The following is a 21,719-nucleotide window of genomic DNA, read 5'->3' as shown; positions in this document are numbered from 1 at the left end:
GAATAGGTGATGGAAAAGAACTCACAGGAAGTATGGTGGGAAGAATGTGAAGAAAAGAAAACTACAGAACAAATGGGTGTTGTAGGCAGGCACATCCAGTATTCTATATTCCTAACCATACTCCCCAGCAAAATGTAATGCACTATAATAATAATAATAATAATAATAATAATAATAATAATAATAATAATACAAAAAATAATAAGAAGCTTATCTGCACTTTCTCCATCTGGCAGAAAACATGAATGCAAGGCTATTGCTCGGATTGGCTTCAGAGATTCCTGCCATCTGGTAGAAGATTAATAGAATATTATCCTGTCAATCGGTTGAGGTTAATAGTTATCAAGAGAGGGATGTGAAGGTAGTGCTTCGACAGGCTGCCAGTTTCTTGCATCTTTGGGAGCAAAGTATGTATGTATGAGGGCTGCCAGTTTCTTGCATCTTTGAGAGCATCCAAAGGAGACCGATGCTCTGATTTACTAAACCCATCAAAAGAAAGCATGAGGGACTATAATTCTTCAGCAGGGTTTTATTCTTTTTGCTCTCTGTAAATTATATCATTGGCTGAAGGACAATAAAGGCAAGCCACAGAAGACAGCAATCTCCACTCAAGCTGTTTTCCTGCCTGAGGCAAAGTAGCAAATGGTGCCCCCCCCCCCACTTCATCTAGTCATCTGTATGTGGGTATGCACCTTCAACTTGCCTGTCTTATGGCAACTCCATGAATTTCATAGGTGGGTTGCCAGTTCATTCCTCTGAAATACAACGTACAGCACCTATTTGTTAGTGGGCTCCCATCCAAGTACTAATCAGGGCTGAGCCTATTTAGCTTCCAAGATCAGACAGGTTGTGGTGCCTTTAGGGTATTTAGGCAAGGTACCTGTATTAAGGCATGTAGGGCCAAAAGCCAGCCATATTGTTTTGTGTGGGAGGCAGAAAGTTCCTCATACACCCATACAAATAGATACATACCTCTAACATATAGGTAGAGAAAAGTAAATAATAAATAAATTACTGTCCTTTTATGACACCTCAACTGTCACTCTGCCTCATGGTAGGGCTAGCTATGTAAGGCAGCAGCGCATGAGAAACAGACATTGGCATCTTAACCAAACCCTAAAAGCAAGACGACAGATATGGGAGCATAACAGACCTGATGGAAATAATGTTCTGTGATTTTTTTCTTGTTCCTTTGATCAAGATGACAAAACTGAGGCTGTTGTACTTTGGCCACATCATGAGATGGCATGACATTGAATAAACAATAATGCTAGGAAAGGTGGAGGGAAGTAGAAAAAGAAGAAGGCCACGTGCTAGATCGATGGACTCTATTAGGGAGGTCACAAGCATGAGTTTGCCAGAACAAAGCAGAGTAGTGGAGGTCAGGGGCTCTTGGAGATGTCCCATCCACAGGGTCACCATGGGTTGAGATCGACTTGAGGGCAGTTAACAACAACAACAACAAAACCTATGGAGACAAGCCCTTTAGTGCCCCTTTCTTCTAATAAAAGTTCAGACCTGATTTGCTCTAAGGCCCTTTCATTTGTAGGTTTTTTAGCAGTCCATAGAACTCTTCTACAGCAATACAGTTCAAATGAGTGGATTTTCTTCCTTTTAACTTTTTTCACTGTCCAACATTTGCACCCATATATAGAAACTAGAGGAGTGGAATACATGCTGAACAGAATGAATAGGTTATAATCTAGCCTCTCAATTTAAATTATTTTTAAAATAAATTTCTCCTCCATCTTCTCATCTTCTTCAAATAAAAACCTCCAAGAACAGATAAACTAATAATCATGTCCAAACAACAGCATAAAAGAGACAAAAAATGACCACTACCCCCTATACAGTCCACCAGTTTAAAATATTGTATCTTGCATTTCAAAAGCTTGGGCAACTGAAAAGATTTTCACTGGCACTTAAATTACTTCCAACCTAGTGACAGAATACCTTTGCTAGGAAGTGCTCCCCCCAAAATGGGCACTGTAATGGAGAAGGCACTATTATTGATTACTTTTGCCTATGTCACATTAAACACATTTTGTGGTGCGAATTGCTCAGAGATGCGTGGACAAGTCTTTTGAGTTTAGGAGTTTTGTGCAGGTACATGGAATAGCTTTTGTTCATTTATTTGCTCCATATGCCAGCACTGTTATCTCATTGGCCAAAGAATGACAAGCTGATAGCTTGTGCTCATGCCCTTTTGATCCCACCAGTTCAGGTCCCAACATCTGTGGAACATCAGCTCATCCCTTTCATTTGCCGCCTTCTTGAGTTTGTCAGAAAGGAAGTCCTCATGCTCTGCACAATACCTGGTTCCTTCCCAGTGTCCTTGAGTTCATCTCTTTGTGTGTCAGATGTTTTGGGCCATGTAGACATCTGATGCTACAGCTCCCATAAACCCCACTCACCAAGCACAGTGGGTAAGGCACTTTGAGAGTTGTAGCCCCAGAACACATGGAAAGCCAAAGGGAGCCACTCCTCCTTAAACAGTGTTCATCTAAAGTGAACCCAGAAGGGCTGATAGTTTATTTAAAAATCTAACTTTGACAATTTGCAAAGGAGGCAGTCTAATGTCTGTAATTATGTTAACTTCTCCTAGTACATCATATTCTGTGTTCATACTGTTGTGCATCAAAGGCCTAGGATGGCTTGACCACATTTCTAGATTAACTGATACTGATAGTGAAGTAAATTACGCAGTGTATTTCTCACACCATTTATTTTCTGTTGATCTAAGGAAGGCTCATTTAGATTTCCTCTGATATAAGGAGAGGGTGCCCCGTTTGCCTACAGCTGGAACTACTCAAGGAAATCACTATACTTAAGGACAAGGATTTTCCTCATAGTCATGCAGAACATTTCAGCCCTGGCCCATACCCATTCTAAGATGTGAGATTCCCGATTGTTTTGTGCCTGACATTAAAATTTCAGCCTCTATAAATAATATTGTAAATCTGATCCTCAGTCAAGATATAATTTTTATTTAACTTTATTTGGTCTAGGGAAGATTTCTGTTTTCTACCTCAAAATATCAGAAACTCACAGAATTGTATCTAATATATTTGTGTCATTGTGATAGGTGTAAAAAACTGCACATGAAAATCTATATATTCTATGGACACATTTTAAAATTTGTTTCTAGGATAATTTGGTTTAAATGTCCCCATCCCCTCTCGTTATTTTTTCTTCGAGAGCCAACTTCTTCTTAGACATTTTTAGGACGCAGATGTAAATGTGGGGTTGAGATTGCTTTCAAGTTTCTAATATCCAGTGCCAAGAATAAGCTGCAGCCTTAACATCATTTGTTGTTATAAAATGGTTCAGCCGTCCCTTTTGGCGAAGAAAACCCGTGACATCCTGCCTTCATGTGGAAAGAGGCTGGCTCTGAAGCCTGTGCCAATTGTAAATAGTGAGTTGTCCAGTTCCAAATGTCAGGGGGAAGTTGTGAGGCACTCTGACAAAAGCAACCAGAGACATTAATAATGGAATTTTGAAAAGTGTTTTGCATACTTAGGATGGTAATACACTCCTATATTGTGTGTGAAACAAGAGAATATAAGATCTTCATTCTTATACGTTCTTATACAAAACCATTGTGCCTTGAGCATGTGTTTATGTTTCCCAAATCACTTCCATCAGTGGGTTTTTAAAAACTATTTCTAAATATCAGATGTAACTCTCCCTTCTGCACTTTTGTACAAACTGTTGCTATTTTGTTATTCCTCAGCAGGAGGGTGTCCTAAATTTGGATCCAGCCAGTTATTAGTATTTAACAGTGTCTAATTTAATTTTGTCTAGGGACCGCTAGGATCCCTGGTCTGAATGTAAGGGAGAAGAGTTTGTTCAATTTTGTTGGGTAGATCTGAAGTGCGTCAGCTTCCCTCCCTGGCTCTTTTAAGTAAGATTAATGCCAGGGCTCCCTCTGAAAATAAGACTCCCTCAGAATTTGTTTTAGGGAAAACTGGTGAGATCAGAACAAAATGGAACAGACCAAGAATTTAGGATATATGTGGTCTTCAGTGCCAGTTTAAGACATACAGTATGTCCCTTACCTATCAGAGCTAGGGAGCAGCCCTATAGCTGAATATATTGTGTCCTGCCATGTAACCAGAATTGCAGTGTGAGAGGAGAGGGAATAGAAGGTTATATAGTGAGATTCGGAAAGTAGCTCAAGAAATTGATCTGAAACTCAGAATATTAAGAGCAGGAAGTTTGAGGATTCTACATGCCATTTCCCCCCTTTTTTAATTAATAACAGAAAGGTTCAGCAAATTAACACGTATTAAATTTTTAAGGGTGATCATCAGCAACTTGACATATACTATTTGAGGTGTGTTTTTCTCTTTCTCTAGATCATAGGCTTTGTTGTGATTAAACTTCATTGGGGCATTTCTCTTTTTGTCCAGCATCTTTTGGGAAGTGGTTTATTGTGTTCAGTTAGGAGGCAAAGTGTATTTTGTACAGAGCATACCAAACCTTGAGCACAACACAATTTTGAAAAGGGTGAGCCCTGAGGGCTCAGGAGAACTGGTTGTGTGGGGCTAGCCTATGGGTTAGGACATCTGCAACGCTGGCACACCTCTTTTGGACTGTTCTGGTTACTGCTTAGATTGGCAAATCTCAAGAAGCATTAGCTGATGTTTATCAGATACAGCTAACTGCTTTCTGTTCTTTTCGGTCATATGCATTGGTTGATCCATTGTATTCTCCTCCATTCTTCCATTGGTTCAGACATATTTTGGTTTTGGATAATACATTTTTAATAAAGCTGTAGCCATGCTGAAGCTCATAAATTATTTTCCCTGGGACACTCTTTTGACTTATGCGTCAGTGGCCAGAATGGAAGTGAGTGTGGCAAGTCAGCAGAGAATTCAGGGAATGACTGAGTCTAAGTGGAGTGAGAATTAAGTCAAGGAGGAGATGTAAGCTGCAGCATTAATTCTAAGCAGATAATTTATTTATGTGGGTTTTTTTATGCTGGTAGGGAAGACATGTTATTAGTTGCACCATTACCCAAATGTTATGACTTTGGAACCACAAGGGGGAAGGAGTATTGAATTGTGCCATGTGTAAACTGTGCTAGCCATTTTTTGGCATGACAGCTTCAGTGGCATACATCTCACCAGTCTACACCAGTAAATAGATAAATCTGAGATTTAGATCCACTCTTCCATTGAGTGATCCGTTCTCAAGGTAATGCTGAGGCTGGAACTTCATTTAAGGAACTAAGCCATATCCGTGTTACCTAAATAACATGTCTGTTGAGGCCATTACCCTTAACAGCTGCAATTTCCTGGCCTTTTGGAGACTTGAGTGAACAAGGAAAGCCCTTAACACAACATTTGAAACTGAAAAGGGTTTGGTTAATTGAGTATGTAAATACATTATCATCCAGCCTTCAAAGGCTAGGCCGTTTGCCCCTGTTATTGAAGGACATAAAACACTGTAGCTGAAGGAACAGCTTCATCCTTCAGGTAATTAAAATGGTGCATGCAGCTGTGGCCATTGCCTGTGAGACAACCATCGGGACACTGAGTAAATTGGCTGTAAATATTTATTTTACAGTAAATGTTAAAAAGGGACAAGCTGTTATATTTTTCCCTCCCAGTAGAGCCCACAAGGTAATGTCACAACCATGGAGGGTAAATACTGTTTTAGAAAATAACACACTGAAGTACTGTCATTGATAAATATTGCTTTTTTTCTGGTTGATTTGGTTATCTCTAATAAAGCCACATAAGCACAGGATGATGTTTACTCAAGAAAAGCTTTCATTTCCTTTCATCCCTGTTCGCTCCTCACTCTGTCTTCTTGTCCCTTATGCCACAAGTGTCCTTGGTTTTCTAATAAACTAAATAAGGAGTCATTCTTAGAAATAGTTTAAGAGAAATATATGAGGAGATGCTTTTGGTTGTGACCTAGGAAACAATTAGCTATCTCCATATCCATATAATGAAATATAGAGGGGATCACAATTTATTTCTGATCATCACTTTTAAATCTTAATGAAATCTACATTGTTTTCTTCATAAAAGGGTTTATGTATAAACACATCCTCCATTAGCTGAAACATTACTGAAGTATGAGACAGAGGAAGCATATCATTTTCATGCATACTAACAAAGTCAAAAGCTGCCTTGACATATGCACTAGGCATTTCCTTTCAAAAATGAATACTTGCCAGTGAGAAAAATCACTTATCACAAAAAATGGAAATAAGAGTCTCTTTTTCTTTCTTTCTTTTTCACAATAAAGTAACATTAATTCAACTAAGGAAGTAAGGGAGGAAGGAAGGGCTGCCTCTCATTTATAAAGAGAGATTTACTCAAAATGCAATATAATCAAGTATTCTGAGGAAAACAGAATTCTTCTAGAAGCAAACTCTTCCATTCATAGATGGAGGGAGAGTCTTGTTTAAGATATCTAGCACTTTGAGATTCCATCAATCTAGATTTCAGGAAAAATGCAATAATGAACTTCAGTTCTGCTTGGGGAGGAACTACAGTTAATCTGGGAACATGCCAGAATTAATTAGAAAACCCACATATGAGTTGTGAAAAGATGACTGTAATTGAATTGTCAAAAGGTTCTGCTCAAGCGCTAAGCTTGTTTCTACTCTCGTCCCTCACAGGCTGCTCTCCATGCCGTCACTTGTCATGAAAAGGTGGTTGTTGTCCGTAAAGATCATACAGAGTCCCTGGGCATGACTGTAGCAGGTGGTGCCTCATCCCACCGAGAATGGGATTTACCCATCTATGTAATAAGTGTTGAACCTGGTGGAGTCATCAGCAAGGATGGCAGAATCAAAACAGGTGAGAACACTTATGGAATTCAATGCATATTCTCAGTTGCCAATCAAAAACATGGATTATTTAAACAATCTTTTTTAAACGTTCTGGATCTGCAGGAATGCTGTAATCTTCTGGTTTAAAGCAAGGGTGGGATGCGGGTCTTATGACCCTCTAGATATTTCTGCCTTCAATCTCTGTCATTCCTAATCAACATCAGCAAAGTAAAGCATTATGGGAGTTGTCATTCAAAACATCTGGAGGGTGAAAGCTCCCTCAGTGTCCTTTAGAAGATAGTGTTGCAAAGATTGGGTTGGATCCAGCAAGTGTTTGTCATGAACAGAAGGACTCTGTTAATTAAAAATGTCTGTAGCTGATTTGGGGTCTGTCTGCCAGTCTGCACATGTCACTTCATTGCATTCCACAAGCCTATGTGCAGCATTGTTAGGAAGTTTGAAGTCAGAAAAGTATGTTTCTATAAATCCAGTGCTAAACAGGGATCCAACCCAAACTCTTTGATTTCCATAAAACAAAGTGGTTTATTTGTCTTTAGTTATATTCCACCTTTCCTAAGGCTGCATCTCCTTTCATCCTTAGTCAACATAGCCAATAGTCAGGGATCGTGTGAATTGTAAATCCTTTAACATTTTGGGGGAACAGATACTGTTCCCATCTGCTGTCACTCATGACATAAGTAAATTGAGACACGGTGACATGTTGAAGGTCAGTCAGTGAGTTTCTTGGTGGAGTGAGGATTTTAATCCAGATTTCCTCAGTCTAACATGAGTAAGCAGTATGTGGTCTTCCAGATGTCATTGGACTGCAATTTCCATTTACTCTAGCCAGCAGAGGGATGATAGGAGATACACTCCAATGACATCTGGAGGGTCACACATTGACTGTCCCTGCTGCAACCACTATACCATGCTAGGTCTACCCCCATCCCATGACTGCTGTCAGTATTTGCTAATCTAATGTTTTTATAACCACAGATTAATATAACAACATAAGGTGTTATAAAGCTTTTAACTAATTATTTTTGAGCAACACATTTCTGGCTTTTTGTGGGTTTTTTGGGCTATGTGGCTATGTTGTAGAAGAGTTCTAGAACATGGCCACAAAGCCCGAAAAACTCACAAAAAACTATGGGTGCTGGCCATGAAAGCCTTTGACTTCACATTTCTGGTTCTTAATTCAAGTTGTTACAAGGAAGCTGAACACCAATGGCTTTGTTTGTTGAGTACCAAGACATTAGACAAGGCATGTGCTCAGTATAAGAGGTGACAGATTATGAGCCCACTTTCTGGGTGCTATCAGTCCTATATTTTCAGCAGAGCTTGGCCAGTGTATTCTAGGAGTTGTGATTTAAAAATAAAACAAATCAAAAGTATGAAATACAGTACAGCATAATAAACAATTACAAACAAAGTTGAAGCTAAAGATGCCATGAGCCACATTTGTGGAAAAAAGTATAGTCTGGGCCATAACAGTTCAGAGAAATCCAAAGGTCCAGGGGCATCACTTGGGAGGTGCAGAAAGTTCAGACCACACCAGGTGACATCCAAAGACGTGTGTGACACCATTGCTCCCCAAACATCTGGCTTTTGGTAGAAGCAGACTGTTGTGTTCACCTGTGTCCCTTTAAAATGCTGGAGCTCAGTAGAAGAGATAGTGTGAGTGGGATGAGGCTCAGTAGAAGAGATAGTGTGAGTGGGATGAGGCTCAGTGAGAGGAGAAAGGAGATGCCCTGGGGTGCTTTTTTTAATATATATATAATTTTAATTTTTTATTTACAAACATCACATCTTACTAAATTTTCACTTTTAACTACATGTAACTATGTACCTGTAAATACGTTTAGGCTATGGGTATGAGTCAAATTCAACCTAGACAATGAAGAAATAGAAGCAGTAAAAGACTTCTTATACCTAGGATTAAACATTGATATAAACAGGGACTGCAGTCAGGAAATAAGAAGATTCTGAATGGGGAGAGTGGCTATGAAAGAATTAGAAAATATTCTAAAATGCAAAGATATACAACAGAACAAGTCAGAATCATACAAGCCATTGTTTTCCCTACTACTATGTATGGATGTGAGAGCTGGACAATTAAGAAAGATAGAATGAAAACCAATTCATCTGAGATATGGTGCTGAAGGAGAGTGCTGAGGATACCCTGGACAGCTAAAAAGATAAACAAGTGAGTCCTAGAGCAGATCAAGCCAGATATCTCCCTGAAAGCCAAGATGACAAACACTGAGGCTTTCATACTTTGGCCACATCATGAGAAGGGATGACTCATTGGGGGGGGGGGGGGAAACCAAGAATGCTAGGAAAGGTTGAAGGAAGCAAAAACAGAGGAAGGTCACATACTACATGGATGGGCTTTATTAGGAAGGTCATGACTATGGGTTTGCTGGAACTAACGTATATACTCAACTATTAGTCAACCTCATGTATAAGTTAAGGATAGGTTCTGGGGCCAAAATTATGGATTTTGATATGACCCGTGGATAAATTGAGGTGCATTTAAGAAAGGATCTAAAGGATGAAGCAAAGGAAAACAATGCCAAAGTATTTACAAAATTCCAGCAGGCATAACTGTTTCTGCTCACACTAAAGACTGGATGGATAAGAGAGTAGAGGAGGGCCAGTGCTTCTAGGACCGATTACACTCTTGCCTTTCACCAGGGGATGGTTCCTATTTTTAATAAGAGTACAGTACTTATATTGGCCCATGGATAAGTCAACTCAGGTGTTTTGGGTCAATTTTTGACTAAAATTTCTAGACTTATACATGAGTATATACAGTGAGCAGAGCAGTGGAGGACAGGGAGTCTTGGAAATGTCTCATCCACAGAGTCACCATGGATCAAGATCGACTCAGGGCAGTTAACAACAACAAAAAATGGATATGATACTGTCATTTAAAAGTATAATTTTAATGTTGCTAGTTGTTTATGTCAGAACTATTGCAATTACATTCAGTGATATACGGGAATTATAATTTACAAGTAACATCAGTACAGAAAACATTACTAAGGATTCTGTGTGGTGTGGTATGAGAGGAGGTCAATGTAGGGTAACACTATGAATTACTACACTGGATAACACCAACCTTAGAGATGTCATTGCAGGGGACCTCTATCCAAAATATTGTAAAATGCCACTATAGCTTGAAAATAGAATTATTTATTGAATGAAAGTGTTACATTCCCAGTCATTTGGCAGTGTCATGGATCAGTGTTTTGGGCCTCTTCTAAAGAAAGCCTAATGACCACTCTTTGTATTCAAATGTTCAAGTTATACTTTAGCCCCTCACAGATTAAATCAGATTTTAGCTTTAAATCATAATTGTACACTGCTGATTTGGTTTATAGGCAATGCCAAACTGGCCATTTTAAGGAAATGATTTCTGATTTCTGAAATCATTACTTCTGTTAAGGAGATGCTCAAAGAACTGATTTATGGTACATAATAATTTAATGTGGTTGTTTGGAAGACATTATAAAATTATTCAAAGAGTTAATAAGCAAATATGTTCATTACTGTAAAAATTCTGCAGAATCCTGATTCTGACTCATATCCTGGCATTACTAACATAGCAAACGGTGACTGATGTGCCTTAGAGGAAATTGATTTTTCTCTGAATTACTGGAATAAGTATTATGAAAAATTATTTTCATGGCATCAGGAAAGTTCTCTATGCATAAGAAGCACTGAGTCTACCTAGATTCATGTGAACAGTTGATCCATATTGATCTCCTTACACTTCCATCCTTCTATAGCAGGCCCAAACCCTGGTTCACAGCATTTTTCTTAAAGGAAATATCCTTTCCCTACTGGATGAAAAAAAAAGGGGGGAAGGCTGGAAAAAATGGAGCAAGTAGTGTAATGATTAGAATTTCAAACTAGATCTGGGATGACCCAAGTTAAGTCTCCAGTGAAGTGTGTAACTAATTGGGTAACTTTGGTCCAGTCACTATGTCTAAGCTTAACCAAGTGGCTCTCTGCTTTTTGTTCCCCAGATGTTTTGGGATACATCTCCTAGAATCTCTTACCATTGGTCATGCTGTCTATACCTGAAGGGCAATGCAAGTTTCCTAAGGCTTCAGTCTTTAAGGCAACAAAATATTTAAACATCAAACATATCAAAACCAAGCCTGTTAGGGTCTAGTTTTAAATAAGCAGAGTAGCAGAAACAAGTCTAAGAAATGAGACTCACTTAAAAAACAACACAAATAGCTTGCAGTTTAAACAAACGTTTACTAATGGCTTTAATCTATATATAGATAGAGACTATATCCTAATCTAGGTTAGAAATACAGATATAGCTGTATTCGTCTATAGAATAAGTATGTAGAGAGATCTTCTAGCACCTTTGAGACTAACTGAAAGAAAGAAGTTGGCAGCATGAGCTTTTATAGACTATAGTCTACTTCCTCAGTTGCATTTAGTGGAGTGGAAGCTTCTTTCTTTCAGTTGATCTCAAAGTTGCTACCCCTGATACCCATGGGGTGACCTTGAGTGAGTCATAGAAGATTATCGCACCGGGGTTAAAACGTTCCCCGGTGCCTTCTAACGTGCACGCACGGGGGCGCACACGGAGCATGATGGGAACCCGATGGGGCCCAGAACGCTATTTTACCACACAGCAGAATGCTGCAGTCACCGTCGGGCGTTCCCATCGCCTTCCCATTGAGTTCCAGGGGACGCCATTTCTGGGGACGGTTTGAAACAGTTCCCAGAAATGTTGTCCCCTGGAACTCAATGGGAACACGATGGGAACGCCCGGCGGCAATGGCGGCGTTCCACTGTGCTGTAAAATAGCATTCTGGGCCCCATCGGGTTCCCATCACGCTCCACGCACGCCCCCATGCGTGCACGTTAGAACGCACCGGGGAACGTTTTAACCCCAGTGCGATAATCTTCATACACTCTCAGCCCCAGAAAACTCCATCATAAATTGACCTAAGGGTCACCATAAGTCAGAAGCAACTTGAAGGCACATAAACGACTTCCAACTAACACCTTATGTTTTCTAATGGATTTGGTAGTAGAACATTATATTAAAATGTAATATAAACATATAGGATTCGTTATATCTTACAACCTGTTTTCCATAGTAACTGGTGGCTTCTGTCTAAGTGAGGATGTGAATCTGCTTTGGATTTTAATCCAGACTTTAAGGATGCTATCTTCTTAACCCTATTCTACAAACGGAACTTGCACCTTAAAATTTGGAGTCAGATTGTGGCTGCTTGAGACTGTTTTTGTCAGGAGGCAGAAGAATATCTCACATATCAAGGTGCCAGTTGGACATTCCTAGGCTTAGCAGTACTGCTTTGAAAGAACAACTGTGTTCTATTTTTCTTTTTCTGCTCCCTCCCCAGGAGACATTCTGCTCAATGTGAATGGAATTGATTTGACAGGTGTCAGCCGTGGGGAGGCTGTAGCCCTTTTGAAAAACATTTCCTCCTCGGTTGTCCTCAGAGCACTAGAACTGAACGAGTGCAAGGCCTCCCTGGATGGGAGTGAGGGTTCGTGCTGTGATGCCAGTATGAACACACCCAATGGTGGCAGCGAATGGTCCCCTTCCTGGGCCATGTGGCTAGAGCTACCCCGGTAAGTCTAAGGAGCCCCTGAAAAGGGGAGTGGAAGGGACAGTAGGTGGGGGTTGACCAGCTCTTTCTCCTTGCTTGATGTGTTGCACTGATACCTTAACTGAATCCAAACTTTATCCAAGAACTTTATTTCAAGCACCTCCACTTTCCTCAGCCCAGTTGTAATCAGACATTTCACTCCCTGCCCCACCTCCCAAATTCTATATATAATATGACATTTGGGTCTGCTTTTAAGACAGCAAAATCTCCTGAACAGGGTCAATTTGGGACAAGGTGCCTGGCCACAAAAGATGCAAGGGAGAACCAACATGGAAGCAAAGCTTTTGGAACTCAGGTCTGGGTTCCTGGACCACCCTGCATCCTATCAAAATGACCCTTGCCAAATGAACACACAGGAACACTCTTTTAGCAATAGGCTATTTTAAATTGTTTGATTTTGCCCAGATGTTTGAGAGCTGTGTGCGCATACGAAGGGAGGTTGGACTTGGTGAAATTGTCCAAACTTCCCCCTCACCCTCACCCTGCTCTGAAAAAGAAAATGTTCCTCTCTAATGGGCCGGAAGCAGCTGTGTTGTAACTTTTAGTAAAAATAACAAAAACCACAGAGTGCGTAGTCTGTCACCCACTCACACAGTGCGTTTTAATGCCTCCCTGGGACATAAATCTGGCCTCATTGCAACATTCATCTGAACCTGAATTTTTAAAATGAGATCCTGCCAGGATGAAACTGAATCAAATCCACCTTCAGGCTAAAACCCAGCCACCCATAAATAAGGAAGACTCACTGTCCCAAAAGGGCCTTGAGAATCTCCTGAAAAGCTTTCCACACTCACCTTTCATTTTATCTAGTCTCTGTTTATTCAAATACTTTAGAATCTGAAATTTAGATAATATGAAGTTCAGCCACATTGGTTGGTGTGTATGTGTGTTTTCTCTCTGTCTCTCTTGTGTCTCTCTCTTTCCCTCCCCACCCTCTCTCTCACAAAGTACATTATCAAAAATATTAGTCAGGCTTTTCAGTCCAAGTTTTGGGACTGAATTCAAATTAATCCTATTAGAGATGCCTCAAAAAGGAGCCAGATACATAATCAAATTTTCATTTTCTTGAAAGAAAGTTTGTCTGTCGCCCCTAAACAAATCTTCTGCGAAGTGGTGCATGTGTGTCTGGCCTTGGTGGGCCAAATGCACCCATTTTTTGAAAACCTTGCCTTCCACACTGAAAGAAAATGAACATAAAAGTGATCAGTTGTGTCCCCTAAGCCTGTGGGGTGCAAAATAGATCACTCAAAAGTTATTGTGTGTGTGTGTGTGTGTGTGTGTGTGTGTGTGTGTGTGTGTGTGTTCTGGTCCTGTTCCATTACAGTCATTATTGCCCCCCTACAAATAGCATTTCATTCTCTTTCATTAAAAAAATAATAATATACACACTGTCTAATTCACAATCAAAGTAATAGACATTTAGTGGAAGAAAAAAGAATTAAAGAAGAGAAACAGAAAATCTGTTCTAGTCTCTTTCATTTAGTTAAAGGTTAGCTTAGTTCTAAAACAGGCCAGGCTATCAGAAATAGCCTTTAAATTGCCAGTTGCCTCTCCTGGACGCTTGGGATATTAGTCGTCATTTTTATGCTGGGTATTTGGTGTGGGTATCACCAGAGCTGGACAGTGAAGAAGGCAAATAAGAGGAAAATCAACTCTCTTGAGATGTTGTGATGGAGAAGAGTGCTGAGGATAACCGTGGACAGCCAAAAAGACAAATGGGTTCTTCAGCAGAAAAAACCAGAAATTTCCTTGGAAACCAAGATTATCAAATTAAGACTATTGTACCTTGGCCACATCATAAGAAGGCATGAATCATTAGAAAAGACAATAATTTTAGAAAAGGTGGAGGATTTCAAGTATCAAACCTTGATTTTCCCATTTTATATAAGGGACACCATTTTGATATGCCATTGTATTTAATGGGACTTGAGCATCCACAGATTTTGTTATTCATGGGGGTTCTTAGAACCAAACCCCAGCGGATAATAAAGGCCCACTGTACAAAGAGAGAAAAACTTCAGGCCAGATGGATAGACTCAATTAGGGAGAACACAGGCATGAATCTACAATATTTAAAAAGATCAGTGGAGGACAGGGAGTATTGGAGATTTCTCATCCACAGGGACATCATGACTTGGGGACGACTCAAGGGCAGTTAACAACAACAACATTAGGATCCTTGAGCCGGATTTTGCCCAACCCCATTTAAGGGTTCACATTCAATTTGGATGGCTATAAAATGAATTGGAGAGATTAGTGGAAGCTTTGGCTGTCAATGACTGCTTGATTCCTTCTGTGTGCTTCTGAATACCTATTTGTTGATAAAGATGCTATAATTGTGGGGCACAGCTGTCATAAGCATCTGGCCAGCCACTGTGGAAACAGAATGAAATTCCCTTGTTTAAAAGTGTTTCAATAATTTTTAAATGAATGAACTTCAAAGGCTGATTCTAATGTGATGCAGTTGAACAACGATTCATAAAACAGTTCAGCTGCATCTCTTATAAGATGATGCAAGGGTGTTTTTAATCACACCACAGCTGAGATTCTGCATAAATCTCTGCAGGTGGAGTTAGGTACTTATTGTGCTACACAATACATGTGTTGAATAGCAGTGTTGTACACCTGAATAGATATTTGAATGCACAACCAAATGCACATCTCATAAACCTGCCCATCATATGCACACACACACACATCTACATGCACAATTGCCTTCGGTGCACAGCTCCACTTATATAACTTTGAATTGGACGTGGACATTGTGCGTGGGACAGAAAACACTTATGGAAGCAAATTTGCTAATACAAGCAAGAGGATTCTGGCCAGTAGATATGTTGATCTATGCAAAGAAACATGAGTTATCACCAAAGCTTGTGTTACCACACAACCGGCCACTTATGAGGTAATTATCACCTTTTGTCCTTCCATTTCCCTCTTGAGTCCTCTCATTAGAGTCCTTCCCTCTGATCCCATTAGATATAATCCTTCTCTCCCTCCCTCCCTCTCTCCCTCCCATCCCCACCATACACACACACAAACACAATATCCAAGAACTGAAAGCAGAATCTAATGCATGTGATAAAGTGGGTTGTAATCTGCACAGCAGGAGTGTTGAGTTTTGTGGTCCTCCAACTGTTGGACAGCATTTCCCATCAGCCATAGCCTACACAGCCAGTAGTGATGGATGATAAGAGTTGCACTCCAGCAACATCTGGAGAACTTCAAGGTGCCCACCCCACCACAAAAACTCATGCCAAAATTAAATTTGTTATCTTTAGGGCTTTTGGTTTTTTAGCTGCAGCAGATTCACAGAGTTCATCTCCACAAAGATTTCTATCACACACCCCTCTAAATGTGTATCTGCTGCCTGTTGGTAAAAGATGTGTTGTAAAAATCCTATGATGGTTAGATTTTGTAGAAAAAACAGCAGCCAATTTATTGGAATTTCTTTCAAAAAGAAATGCAGAGGAAAGGATTTGATCTCTTGAAGCCATCATCAAATTATCCTGGGGTTCCTTCTCCCTGTTCCAAATGTAGGCCTACGCTCCTGTCCTTCCCTCTCCTTGTGGACTCTTTGACCAAAGTAAAATTACCCACCATGTCAGCAGGTCTGAAACAGGAAATTCATTGTAATCATATCTCCAGCTGCAGCACCACTGACAGAAAAGGGCCACAGTGTATACATGAACATCAAAGGGAATTAGTATGCTGAACTGGTATCTTAGACTTCGTAAATTCAGATTTTGGCGAGGATGGGGAGGAAAGTCTTAAACCTGATTAGAACTGATAGGAACAGAGGTGTATTTCTTATTAGTACAGTATTTGTTTATTTGTCCAGGCACCAAGGAATCAGAATATGGATTTAGTTGCATAACAGCATAAGCAATCAGATATGTTAATCTCACCTAGTGAGTTCAACTGACTTTCTTTATACCCAGGGTTTGTTTTGCTCTGCTTTGTTTTGTTCTCTGGATTTTGCATAACACATCTGGAAGCCCTTTAGCAGTCGCTTCACCAAAACTTGCATCTTAATAATACACATTAACTCATTTCCCCCTCGTCTGAGAATGTAACCTTTCAGGACCAGAGTTCCCATTTGGTGCTGGTCAGGACAACTGCTCCCCAGATCTGAAAGAGCAGTGATGGATCTCAAGCATCTTTCCTCCCCACTTGCCCCAGTGTTCCTGAAACTGAAAAACTGTCTTGGGAAAATGGATCCTAATTGGTCTCCTCAAGCAGGAAATCTTTGACAAATATGTGTGATCATGTTCTTAAAATAAATTAACCAAAATAGTATGGAAACAAATACAGCAATAAATCAATGCAAAAATACTGAGAGCTGGGTGTGTGTGGAAGAGTGAGGGAAAGAGTGAATGCGACAGAGGAGCATAAGTTAAAAGATGTGAGTGAGTGAGAGTAGCAAGCGGGAAAGACAGGAGGCAGTTGAAAGAAGGGAAGAAAGAACAAAGGGGTATTACTAATATATTTATTTGTATCCCTGCTTTTTCCCAAAATTGGGAAAATTTTAGAAAAGCATCACTCAAAGTGATAAATCTCTTCTCTATCCCTCTCCTTCTCCTAACCTTTGCTTTATACAGTTTCTAGAATAAAAAGCATCAAATGTTTTGAGGTGGAATGGGAAGTAGGATTGTTACTGGTACCTTAAGCAGTTTAAGTGAGTAAGGGGTAGGGTTGCCAAATACTGTTCTTTACAACCATTGCTTTATGTGGCAGTATTCTCACAGCAAGGCCTGAAGTGAAGGATCCCACAATACAACCATATTTCACAGTTAAATTCTACTATATTTGCTCTTTTCCTGCATAAGTGTGTGTGTGTGTAGGCATACAACTTCAAGTTGTATGTCTACTTACGACAACTCCATTAATTTCATAGAATTTTCTTAGACAAGAAATATGCAGAGGTGGTTTGCCAATTCCTTCCTCTGAAAAAGAGTTTACATTTACAAATACCTACCCTCCTTTTCTTCTCAAAAGCTATTTCCCCCCATCTGTCTTTTCCCTCCCATCATCTTATATTCTACTTCCCAACTTCCCAAGGTAAAAATAAAAATCCTTAGTTCTGGTAGACAAATGTTAGCAAGTCTGTTTCATAATAGCACTTATTTTACCCACACGAAAAGGAAGACAAGCAGTCCTACTAGAGCGTTTAAACAATGAGTCACCAGAGTCCAGTTTAGAAATCCCATCTAAATGAAATGGCTGTTCTTTCATTCTGAAGCCATGCAAACATGTAACTTCATGTTTTTCTGAAGCTTAGAAGTCCAGTTTATGGCTTCTTCTTGCACACACTGTGACAAGTGGAGTGGACAGTCATGCCCTCTGTTTGGCAGTGAATCATTCTTAAACTTTCCAGAGTACATGAGGCATTTTGGGAAAGACAATGCTTCTAGTACAAGTGTTTGGCACCAACAGCTGTCATGCAAAACCATAATAAGCCCTAATTGTTACTCTGTTTTGACATAGTTTTGAAAGTACACTGGTAGTCGCCATGTGGCTTCAGCTTTCCATTAAGGCCCAGGGTAGCCCCCAGTTCAATTACGTAACTCTAAGCTCAAAAGGTTTTAAATCACCCATATGCTCAAGACCATGCTGTGAAGTTCATTAAAGACAATGAAGCTTGTAATTAGAGACAAGGCAAACTAATTCAGGCTCATGTAATTGAACTGAATTTGAATTTGGAATATAGCCAGTTTTATTTGGAGCCTAATTCAAGGCCCATTGGACCTTGCTCATGATATAACCGCTTCTGATCCTAACTAGCAGGACCAGGGAGTGGAAAGACCCCTCTCTCTCCTGTCTTGCCTTGTTGTTGCTGATACTGAATTAAAAGCCAAGTGGAGAAGAATCTTAAGGACTTGAGGTCTTGCCAAGATTCCTAATACTAAGTGAAATACAGTTGGCCCTCCACATTGCGGCTTTGACTTTTGTGGATTTGATTACTTGTGGTTTTGATTAACATGTTCTCTCTAGGAATCTCTAACTCTTAAGTCCTCCAGTGCAATTCTGCTGGACGTTGGCCATAGATTTGTGCTGGAAAATCTCAATATTCCTAGAGAAAACACTTCTCTGGGCATTTGTAGATCCTTCACATGATTCTATGATCAACTTCTGGCAGATGTTGAGCATAGAGTTGCACTGGAGGACCTGGAGATTTCCAGAAAGATGTTCTCTTAGGTAAAAAGAATAGTGTTTTGTTTTGTTTTTTGCGGTTTTCCCCCATTCACGGGGGTCCGTGCAAATGTGGAGAGACCACTGTAATGTGATATTGACATCCATGAGACAGAAGAAACCTTTTTGATTGGTACATCATTTATGTTGCTCACTGTGAGTTTCACTAGCTCACTTTAGTCTACCACAGTGGTTCTCAACCTTCCTAATGCTGCAACCCTTTGATACAGTTCCTCACGTTGTGATGACCCCCCCCCCCAACCATAAAATTGGTTCCCAAGACCATCAAAAATATGTGTTTTCTGATGACCTTAGGTGACCCTGTGAAAGGGTCATTCGACCCCCAAAGGGTTCACGACCCACAGGCTGGTCTGCCATATCCTGTTAATTAGATATATATCTGACTCTCTCCCATGGATCCAGGCCAGTTTACAAGCTAAGTAATTGAATCATTTGAGGGATAAAGAGAATTAGATGAAACAAAGGCAACATTTTATAATATTTTTTAAAGAAAAACTGCACAGTCCCAGGTGACATCTTGAATATTAGTTCATCCCTAGGAGGGCATCCCAGAATGATATGTTAACTCTCCTTCTCCAAGGATTGAGAAATATATCAGCCAAAGGAAGGAAGAAGGAGGGGAGGGAGAGAGATCCAGTTTGCAATCCTTCTCCTCAGCAGAAGTCACTGAGGATGGTCCCTCCCTCAAATCAAGGAAGGGAGGGAAGAATGTGGGAGTGTGGCAGTGGATGTATCAGGAGAGAGAGTGGATCCATAGCCTTTCCTGGCCCCTGCCTAGTCATGTCCATAAACAGCCCCGGATCTATGCCAGCCCTAAAGTTGGCACAGATAAATTCCCTCCCACTGATTTCAGTCTGAGGGGATTTGTAGAGCAGGCTGCTTCTCCTTCACTTCCACCTTGCCAGCAAAGATCCAATGGGAACATCCAGCGTTGGAAGTGTTGCCACTCTGCAGCTACCTATAGTATTGCTGTGCTGAGCATACACAATTCTGATCTACAATTAAAAACAACAACAACAAATCAGCCCCACCTCAACTTTTGAGATAGCTTCTGTTTGTAGGCAGTTAACCTGGGCTACCATTTGCTTTTTATGAGGAGCCAAGAAAAGTAGTACTGAGCATAAATCCCTGCCTGCTTTTCCTGTAATCACAGTTTGGTCAAGCCACCCACCTTCATCACATGGATGTCAAATTACAAACTGGATTTCTGGGTGCAATTACTCCAACCAGAAGGAATTGCTGTCTTAACCTCCTGTGCTCCTTAAATACGCAGACACACATTCTGTAAAACCATCACAGCTGTCTCCTTGGATGTCTTTGATCAAACATTTCATTTGTGTTTTACTCCTTATCATAGAATGCTAAGTGCAGCTTACCAAAGGACAAATCAAGATAATATTTTAGAAAATACAGCAATCAGGACAGTAAGATTTGGAAAACAACTGTACTTCTAAGTGCTCAAGCTACATTTGTTGACATACTGTGAAATTCCACATCATCTCAATTGTAGCAACACAGGCAATTGCCTCATATGACTGATGTGATGGTTCATCTAGTGCAGGAATGGACAGGGTACTGCATTGCCCCTTCCAGGGAACGTTGGAGGACCATCCCTCCATCCATACTCCAGTCCCAAAATTAATTTCAGAAATTGCCCCCAATGCTCTTGGGTCCATGAAGAGCAATTTATTCACATTTATCCTCTGTGGAACATTGTAATATCCTCCAGCTATCCCAGTTTGGTAGAATCAGGTCCAATTAATCCTGTTACCCTACTTTTTCAGCTGCCTTTAAAATGTCAATTTCTCTTTCCTTCTCCCATTTTCTCCCATTGTCCTTCCCTTCCTCCAGATGCTGAGTTCAAAGCGTAAAAGCAGTTTGCACTAAATTCATTCTCTCCTTCTTGGATATATTGTCCCCCTCCTCCAGACCATTTGGGGTAAAAAAAAAATAGCCCCTACTTTGATACACTTTCCCCATTTCTGAACAAGTGGCTAGATAATATTTTTTTAACATATGGAGGGCTGGTGCAACCCAGAGGGTTATGGAAATGCAACATTGGCTCTAGATCCTGTGAAATTACCCAACCATGATCTAGCATTGCATAGGAAACATGCAGTCCTCTGGTTAAATGCTATGTATTAGTATTAGGAACTCCCTCCCCCCCCATTTATTTATTTTTAAATTAAGAATGAATGTTGTAAAATGGTGCTGATACAATCTGCCTGACTGACTCTAGACGCTTATCAATAGCTATTTGCAATAGCAACAATAGCAAAATTTGACCATGACCATGGTAAGCACTGTTAAATCCTGTGGTGAGTTTACATCTATATGAAAAATGGTATTCAGAATGCTACAAGCTTGAGGCAGATGGCAAAGCAATAGAGCTGGCCGCGTGTGGAAGGGCCAGGAGGCACCTGCTTTTGCCATTAGAACCAGCTAACATTTGCACACACAACACACCCTGTATCTTGCCAGCAGGTGAATATTTGTAGTTCCCAAGGGCCTCATCTAAGAACTACTATAAAAACCCTGTTGAAATAGAGCAAAAACATGTTCCCTTAATTCTTTATAAAACAGAGACACCTGTTAATTTTTAAATTACCTTTCTAATTTAAATCCCTATCTGTTTGTGATACCAGTAGTAGAGATACTAGAAATGTGCTTGCAGCATTGTTATAAAATTAAAGTCTGAATGACTGAGAAATGGTCGAAAACACACTGCAAAAATAATTCAGTTTGAGACCACTTTAACTGCCCTGGCTCAATGCTAAGGAATTCTGAGAAATGTAATTTTGTGAAACACTTAGCCTTCTCTGTCAGAGCTCTGGTACCACAACAAACTACAACTCCCAGGATTCTCTAGCACTCAGCCAGGGCAATTAAAGCAGTCTCAAACTGGATTATTTCTTCAGTGTGTTTTGGACTAATGTTTATTGGCCCAACTGTATGGAAGTAACATTGTACCACCGGTTTCCAAATGGCAAAGAACCCTTATTAGGAAAAAGTGTTCCGTGAAATACTAGTGCCACTGCTGTAGAACT

General features: G+C 40.2%; 1 protein-coding gene across 4 annotated transcripts in view; it reads left to right on the top strand.

Moving 5' to 3' along the window:
• The window catches only part of LNX1 (ligand of numb-protein X 1), an 84,805-nt gene that overhangs the window by 58,586 nt on the left and 4,500 nt on the right, over window positions 1–21,719 (top strand). For all 4 annotated transcript variants that reach the window (XM_042467542.1, XM_042467541.1, XM_042467539.1 and 1 more), the window contains exons 7-8: window positions 6,638–6,818; window positions 12,190–12,421. In XM_042467542.1, the coding sequence (XP_042323476.1) occupies window positions 6,638–6,818; window positions 12,190–12,421 (413 nt within the window). The remainder of the gene's footprint in view (window positions 1–6,637; window positions 6,819–12,189; window positions 12,422–21,719) is intronic.

This window comes from Sceloporus undulatus, chromosome 5, assembly GCF_019175285.1.
Source record: "Sceloporus undulatus isolate JIND9_A2432 ecotype Alabama chromosome 5, SceUnd_v1.1, whole genome shotgun sequence".
In the NCBI taxonomy this organism is placed as follows: domain Eukaryota; kingdom Metazoa; phylum Chordata; class Lepidosauria; order Squamata; family Phrynosomatidae; genus Sceloporus; species Sceloporus undulatus.
This window is presented reverse-complemented; position numbering and strand designations above follow the sequence as displayed.